Source organism: Echinops telfairi, unplaced genomic scaffold, assembly GCF_000313985.2.
Source record: "Echinops telfairi isolate 266 unplaced genomic scaffold, ASM31398v2 ScPeMD7_3509;HRSCAF=4178, whole genome shotgun sequence".
In the NCBI taxonomy this organism is placed as follows: Eukaryota; Metazoa; Chordata; class Mammalia; order Afrosoricida; family Tenrecidae; genus Echinops; species Echinops telfairi.
The window spans coordinates 8,315,281-8,323,882 of record NW_022107407.1 but is presented as its reverse complement, the minus strand read 5'-3'; the positions used below and the strand labels follow the sequence as shown (position 1 = coordinate 8,323,882).

General features: G+C 38.8%; 1 protein-coding gene across 1 annotated transcript; it reads right to left on the bottom strand.

Moving 5' to 3' along the window:
* Nucleotides 1-495: 495 nt before the first annotated feature.
* On the bottom strand, nucleotides 496-3,988 carry LOC101655059 (DNA replication licensing factor MCM6). Its single transcript, XM_004709839.2, has 2 exons — nucleotides 3,864-3,988; nucleotides 496-2,718 (listed from the first exon to the last, which is right to left on the bottom strand). The coding sequence occupies exons 1-2, from the start codon at nucleotides 3,986-3,988 to the stop codon at nucleotides 546-548; spliced, it is 2,298 nt and encodes a 765-aa protein (XP_004709896.1). The 3' UTR covers nucleotides 496-545.
* Between the last annotated feature and the right edge of the window lie 4,614 nt (nucleotides 3,989-8,602).

Here is an 8,602-nt window from a genome sequence, read left to right as displayed (position 1 = left end):
TTATCAGACTCTAAACTTTTTATCTGTATTGTTTAGTTCATTGTTCCTGGCACCAAAAACAGTGTTTCATATATGCACTGTGCTACTGAATTGATTCTATGCATATAATAATGCTTTATGGTAGCAAACAATCTTGTATACAAATAGTCTTGTATACAAGGACTGGTTGATTTGAATTCCCTACCCTATGGCTAACAGCCAAACACTTAACCCACAGAGCCATAGTTATGCTTAAAAGTAATATAAAATTTTAATCTATATACCATATATTTGGAGAGACACAGATGCTATAAAAGATCCTATCATCAAGTGGACTATCTAAATGTGAATAACTGCTACTGACCTATTTGCAATCTGTAATGCATGAGGCCAATGTACTTCCAAAGTTTGTGTTTCTAAATCTTCTAAAGCAAATGAGTTTTTAAGATTTTATGAGCTCCTTTAATAACACTGTATACTTTGAAGGAACACATCTTATGTGTACTTGCTGGGCTCTGGGCCAGGAGGCAGAGAGCTTCGTGGTCCGGGTGGTTACTTTCAATGCCTCAATCTTCCAACAAGTAGTTAGGGTTGACTACCAAGTAAGGATCTTCTTCATAGCTCTCACATCCATCGCTGGAGCCTTTCAATCCGGCCTGGGTGAGCTCAATCAGAACATGATCGTAGTGCATGAGCCGATGAATGACTTTCTCTATGATTCTCTTCTTATTTATAAGTTCTTCTTCAGAACCTATTTCTGATTCAATTTCCTTCAAGTACCAGTTAACAAGCTCACTCCTCTTTAATGCTGACTCATCCTCTTCTTCTTCCATCTTCCTGAGGTGAAGCACAATAAGGTTAGAGATTCGGCAGTACTCGGAGAAATTCAGCCTTAGGGCGGCTTTGGGGACACTCTCCTGGTTTATGTCCTCCACATGACCGCTGAGTCCATTCACAGGAGTGGGGATCTCAGCCTGGCCTGGGCCCTCATCTGCTTCCATGTGTGTCTCCTCTTCTTGGTCTAGATTGACATCAGGCGTTTCCACACGGATGATTGATTTATTCAGTAACCGGAATGCTTCCTTCACGTGTTTGGGTTGGACCTCATCGCAGCAGTGCTTCCGGGCCATGGCTTCCGAGAGTCGGATCATGCTCTCAAGCTGGCGCACTGTAATCCTCCACGCGGATTTGGTCACTCCAGAACCATCCCTCTGGTGGAGACGTTTATACTGCTCCACAATGAAGTCCTCTGACTCCTTAGAAATCTTGGGTTTAAACTGTCTTGCAAAGAGAAGATACCTCCTGATATCATCAAGGGAATAGACACGATCTACAGAATCTTCAATTCTTGAATGCAAGTCGACTATTCGTCTGGCAATAGCATAATCTGTAACCTCATTACATTCATCCACAAGTATAAAGAAGAGATCAAATCGGGACATGATGGGGGCCGACAAATTGATGTTCTGTTTCAACGATTTTGCCCTGTCATAGTGGCCACCGACTGGATTTGCTGCTGCCAAAATGGATGTCCTGGCATTCAGTGTCACCTTCACTCCTGCTTTAGTGATAGAGATGGTCTGTTGTTCCATAGCTTCGTGAATAGCAACTTGATCCCGTATATCCATCTTATCAAATTCATCAATACAACACACTCCGTTGTCAGCCAACATCAATGCTCCAGCCTCAATGACAAACTCGTGAGATTCTTCATCTCTTACAACAGCTGCTGTTAAGCCAGCGGCACTGGAAGCTTTCCCGCTGGTGTAGACAGCTCTTGGGCAGAACTCCTCCACGTGCTTGAGAAATTGGCTCTTAGCTGTACTTGGGTCACCAACGATGCAAACATTTATGTCCCCTCGAAGAGAGGTCCCTTCCCCTGTTGTCTTTGGAACACCACCAAAAAGCATCAGCAGCACACCCCGTTTTACTTCATCATTGCCATGTATCGTGGGGAATAGACTGGTACACAGATTGTGATACAGATTTTTATCTTGACTCATTTCGAACACTTTCGCCCACTCCTTCACAGTCATTTGGTTCTTAATGCTCTCAGCCGTCTGCTCCTCATCTCGGAGCTCTTTCCCTCCAAACCGTGGGTTGGTTGCGGCAACACTGCAGGCCAGAAAGACGAGCCTGTAGGAAAGGTCTCTGACACCGAGGGCCCGGAGTCCTCGAATGCCTTCTGTCTCGTAGCCGTCAACACCACCAACGCGGGAATCGGTTTCTGCGCGTGCTCCTGGCGTGCTAAGTTTGGAGACATCAGGCACAACGATCAGCGTCCCTGTGAAGTCACACTTGTCACCAGCTTGAGCTGACTCCACGGCTTCAGCCCTCAGGATCACTTCCAAACTGCGCGGGATACTCCCTCGAGGAAGCTCAGCTTGGGTTTCTTGAATACGAACCTTTTGAAAATCAACAAATCTTGATTTGTTTGTATCTAGCAAGAATCTCCTCCTATTGGCACAAACTGGATTTCGGCAGATGTTTGGTGGTGTATACTTAAATTGCTGCTCTACATCCTTAATCACCGTCTGGCAGTCCAAGCACAGGAAAGTCCCACTGACGAGTTCTGGGTGAACTGGGTGAGTTCGGACAACCTGCCCACTGATTCGTGTGAGCAAACCAATTCTGGATGAAGTGAGTTCTCGAATTTTATGTGTGGTAGGCAGGTCTTGGAATGAAACATACAAGTCCTTGGCAAGAGGGATTTCTTTCCGGTCTTTGACAAGTACACTTCTACTTATGTGTACATCAATTCACTAAGTATTCTGATAATTACAAGGAGAGGTAGATTGGGGCTTTGCTCTCAAGTACCATTGCTCTATTTTTGAGAGTCAGTGAACAAAGATAACCAGGATATCATTGAGGCTTTGAATTCCACACAATTAACAAGTATGTATGGTCCTGTTAAGTAATGATAAAACTGCTTAGTTGAAAGGTCAGTGATTCAAACCCATCAGGCTCACCATGGGAGAGAGATTAGACTTTAAACTTGTGTTAGAATTTATAATCTGTATAGGATTGCTATGATATGGAATTGACTTGACAAAAGTGAGTTATGTTTGGTGTTTGCAACCAGTCTTTCAGGAATGAAACTTAATTTTTACAAGACATGTAAAGCCATTTTGCCAAGGAAATACTAGAGGCATTGCAACAGTTAGCTTTATTGTGCCAACTAGGCCAAAAGGAACATGTGGGCGGAGTTCAATCAGGTCACCGCTTGGTTGGAGGATGATGAGATACATGATTTCCAAGGCCAGCCCCCGTCTCTGTTTCTCCCTGGTGAATGGGCCAGGGTGCTGCTGCTGTTTGACCTAGTTCTTTTTCCTCAATCGTCTGCTGCACTACCTATGGGCCAAACCAACAACTATGGGTAAGTTGTGGATTGTGTTGCTAGAGCTTGAGGCTCCTTTGAGACTTGCTTCACTGCACTGCTGGGTATCTCGCTTGAGCTCAAGGCTGGTGGATCCTGTTGCTGTGTATAACTTGAGTTCAAGATCCCATTGGGGCCTGCTTGGCTAAGCTTCTGAGCTACTGACTGTTACTGACCCACCCTGCTGTCTGCCGCCTGTGGGAAGACACTGTCTGCCTTACATGAGGGAAGACTCCACTGTCTGCTTCCTTGATCTTGGACAGGAAGCCCACATGAGTTGGTGGACTTTCAATATATTAGTTGTTATATTCCTTCTGCCTGTATAAACCTCTATCTATCTATCTATCTATCTATCTATCTATCTATCTATCTATCTATCTATCTATCTATCATCATAAGTATTCTGGTTTTGTTTCTCTAGAGAATCCTGCCTAACACAGGCATAATAGATATTTTGCTTAAAATCATTCAGTAAATAGCTAAAAGTTCAATACCAAGAATTTCTGACCTGCTAACCCAAGCTTTTTCCAAACCATCTGCTGCAAGGAGCATCTCTAACTGAGAGATCATCACGTTTATACGTGTGGTAATATCTAAAGGCCAGAATTGTAGTAAGTGATTTTCAATGATCATGTTCTTAAACATAGGCCATTCTGAGGCTTCTGACTTCCTTATAAGAATCATCTCAGTTTACTATGCTGCCATGTACAAATATTTTGTGTACAGATTAGTTTGTATATGACTTACAATATTTTGTAAACATTAATTTAATTTTTCTTTTATTGCATAATGTCTAACAAAAAAACTTACCGCAATGCAGTAACTTTTAAGTTATTCCAACATAATCCTAACCTTTATTTATGGATGTTTTAAGAGAGTAAAACCTAGTGCTTACTTTGAGTTTTATAAAAGGCTGAAATTTAAAATAAGGATGAAAACAAATAGGAAAATAATTATATTCTAAAACTTCCTAGATATAGTTCAGAAATTACTTTAGATATTATTTTTAATTTACTATATTTGCATTATACATTGACTAATTTGTAAGTATAATCATATAAAGAGTTTCATAAATACATTTACAAAGATTGAAAATATATAATCATTAAATCAATCCGTATAGATAATACATTCCATGGTTTATCATGAGAGGATGATAAGCCTGTAAATTTGATAAAAATAGACATGTTTTCGTTAGTTGCCATAGAGTTGGTTCCAATCCATAGAAACTGGATGTTCCTATGAATTAAGCATTGCCCAGTCGCGAGTCATTCTCTCATTGGTACTAATCCTGAGCCCGTATTTTTGCAGTCCCCCTATCTTAGCAAGCATGGTGTATTCTCTAGGAATTGGTCTCTCCTTCCAACATTTCTAAAGTATGTAAGACAAAGTTTCACCATCTTTGACTCTAAGGAGCACACACACATAATTCCAAGATCAAGTTGTTTGTTGGTATTCTATAGTACTTTCAATATTCTTCACAAGAACCACAATTCAAATGCATCAATTCTTCTTCAGTCTTCCTGGTTCAATATCCAATTATCACATACATCTCAGGCAATTGAAAAATACAGTAGTTTGGGTCAGGCACACCTTAGTCCTCAAACTAACACCCTTGTTTTTCAACATTCTAAAGAGAGCTTGTGCATTAGTTATATTCTTTGCAATGGGTCTGATCTCTTGACTGCTGCATTTGTGACAATTGATTAGGGATATGAGCAAAACAAAATCCTTAACAACTTCAAAATTTTATTGATTTTTCATCATGTTACCTATTGATCCAGTTGTGAGGATTTGGGTCTTCTGTACAATGAGTTGTAATCACTAATCATTGGAGGCTGCAATCCTTGGTCTTCAGAAAATGCTTCACGTCTTCCTCACATCCATTAAAAAAGATTGTGCACCTGCATGTTGCAGGTTGTTAATGAGTGTTCCTCAAAATCAGATGCTGCATTCTTCTCCATATCACCCATCTTCTCTGGTGATTTATGCAGCACACAAACTGAGTAAGTGTGGTGAGAGGACACAGCATTAATGCACATCTTTCCTGATTTTAAACCATAAAATGTTTCCTTGTTATGTTTGCACAAAATCCTTTGGATCCATATACAAGTTCTGCATTAGTGCAGTGAAGTGATAGAATTCTCATTCTTCTCAAGGTTAGCCGTAGTTTGGTGTGATTCACGAGGTCAAATCCCTTGGCATAATCAATAAAATACAAGTCAACACCTTTCTGTTAGTCTCTGTGTTCAGCCAAGCTCCTTATGATAGCAGAGATGATATAATTATATCCATTCTTCCATTTACCCTTCTGAATCCAATTTGAAGTAGCTCCCTGTCAGCATACTACTGCAATCATTATTTGATGATCTTTAACAAAATATTACTTGTATGTGATATCAATGAGACTGCTCTATAATGCGAACATTCTATTGGGTCACCTTTGTTTGGAATGGCTATAAACATAGACCTCTTGGAGTCAGTTGGCCAAATAGCTGACTTACTAAAAAAAATTTGGGGGGGCATAGAAAAGTGTTTTGTGTGTTTCATTAGAATGTTGAAACATTTCGATTCATTATTCTATCAATTCCTGGAGCCTTCTTTGGGCTTTTGCTTTCAGTGCAGCTTGAACTTCTTCCATCAGTGCTATTGGTTTTTTTCTCATATGTTAACTCCTGAAATGACAGACTAATTGTTTCTGTCACTTGACTCTATGTACTATTTCCATTTCCTTTGGATGCTTCCTGAATCATCCAATATTTTGCCTATAGAGTTTTTCAAAATTTCAACTGGAGGCTCAATTTTTTTTCTTGACTTCTTTTAGTTTCAGATATGCTGAGCATGTTCTTCCCTTCTGGATTCCTAATTCTATGTCCTTACACATTTCATTATAATATTTGACTTTGTCTTCTCAGGCTGCCCTTCAAAATTTTCTATTCAGCTCTTTGACTTCATTACTTCTTTCATTTGCCTTAGCTACTCTGTGATTAAAAGCAAGTTTAAACCTCTTCTGACCTCCACTCTGACATTTTCTTTATTTTCTGTCTTTTTAATGAAAGATGTTCTTGATGTCATCCCAAAACTCATCAATTTTCTGTCATTTGTGTTAAATTTAAGAAATTTTTCTTGAGATGTTCTCAAAGTTCAAGTAGGTTACACTTGTCATTTGGATATCCTGACACGTTTCATTTTTCTGCAAACTGAATGACCAATTGATTACCTGTTCCACAGTCAGCCCTCTGCCTGATTTTAGCTGCTGGTATAAAGGTACTCCAGCATCTCTTTGCATGGATATAGTCAATTTGATTTTTGTGTTTTCAATCTGCACAAATCCATGTGTATAGTTATAATTTGTGTTGTTTTGTGCAAATGGTATTCAGTATGAGAAATACCTTTTTCTGCAACTATTCCATCCACTTTGTTTCCACCATTTGTATTCCTATCACCGTTAATTATTAATGCATCTTGATTGCATCTTTGATCAATTGACTGAAGACATTGGTAGAATTCTTCATTCTCTTATTGCTAGCTTTTGTGGTTGTGGCATGAATTTGAAAATAATTGAATTGATTGGATTTCTTTGAAGGTAAATAGATAAAATACTAACACAGAAAACATTATACTTCTGGATGGACCTTGAAATGTCCTTTTGAAAGACATAAATGCAATGTCTTTACTCTTGATTATGTCATTCCCAACAAAGGAAATCATATGATTTTGTTTCGAAATGGCTAATACCAATCCATTTCTGCTCACTAATGCCTAGGATATCAAACTTTATGCATTGTATTTCATTTTTAATGACTTCAAATTTTCCTTTATTCATATTTTGCACATTCCAAGTGCAGATAATTTGCAGATTTTTGCAGCTGTTTCATCTTACCTTGTTCCCAATCAACAAATGATTATCCCGAAGGCTCCCCTCCCACAGGCTTTACTTCATTCAAGTCGCCATGGTCAACTCTACTTTGAGAAAGCAGCTCTCCTTATGTCACATTTTGAGTTCTTTCTGATCCAAGGGACCTATACTTATGCACTGTCATCCACAATATTCTTCTTCCATTTATTAGACATTTGGTGTCTGACAAAGTTTACATGTTATGCAAAGGTTTTTCATCTGCTACTTCCTTGAAAGAGGGTAGTAGATTCCTTCTTCATAGTCTGTCTCTTAGTTTATAAGTTCTGCTGAATTCTGTTCACAAATATCCTGCATGCATTTGAAATACCAAAAACATAGCTTCTAGCATCATAGAAACAAACAAGGCACCACGGTATGACAAACTGACAGACAAGAGGTATAGGCTGTTTTAAAAATAGGGAGATTTTCTACAAAAGCAGTTAACTTAATAGTTTACTGGTTTTTGTTTTCTTTCTATTCTTTGAGGTAATTTTTTTCTTATGGAGACCAGGCAGCTGCAGAAATATCTCTAGTCATTTTTCCCACTCATCTCTATGTAGTTTTAACTTTGTAAAGTCATTTGAATCACATCATCTTTTCTTTTGATTTATTCATGATATTTAGTCTGCCACCTTTGAATTGTGTCATCCTTCTGTGACAAAAATAGGTTATCTGGAATTGTTTATAACGGTTTCCTCTAGAATCTTGCATGAAATTTTAAATTGACTTCAGCAAATAAGGATTATAATGAAAAGAAGGTTCTATGTACCCTTAGTTTCAGAGATAAAAGAGTATGTAAAGACAAAACATGAAGAGACATTCCAACTAAAGATCTAGTAACCTCAATCTTGAATTATTGAAAAGCAGAACTGTTTCCACCAGATTAGTTCATTCTAAGCAATAGCTTAATATTTGTCAGTGTGTTAGGCTGAGTTGACTGGAAAAGCAAATCCAGTGACATATATATATATATATGAAGCTTAATATCAAGAAGTAACTCGCTATCAAAAAAGTATTCTAGCACAGTCCAACTCAAATCCTTAAGTCCAGTATTAGTCCATAAGTTCCTCTTCAGACTCACGCAGCCACATACAATGGCGCAGATTGCAGGATGATTACAGGCCAGTGGGTGCAGAGTAGTGTGGATCCAAGATAGGTGGATCTATGTGAGGGACCCAGCAAAGCTCATGGTCAGTAGTAATAAGAAAGCAGTCCTAGACTCATTATAAGAAGGCCATGCCCACAAGAGGCATCCTCAGACTGTGATCTTATTCACAGGTTGGATACTCACCTTATATTTTTATATCCCATATATACTCAAGTATAAGCTGACCCAAATATCAGCCTAA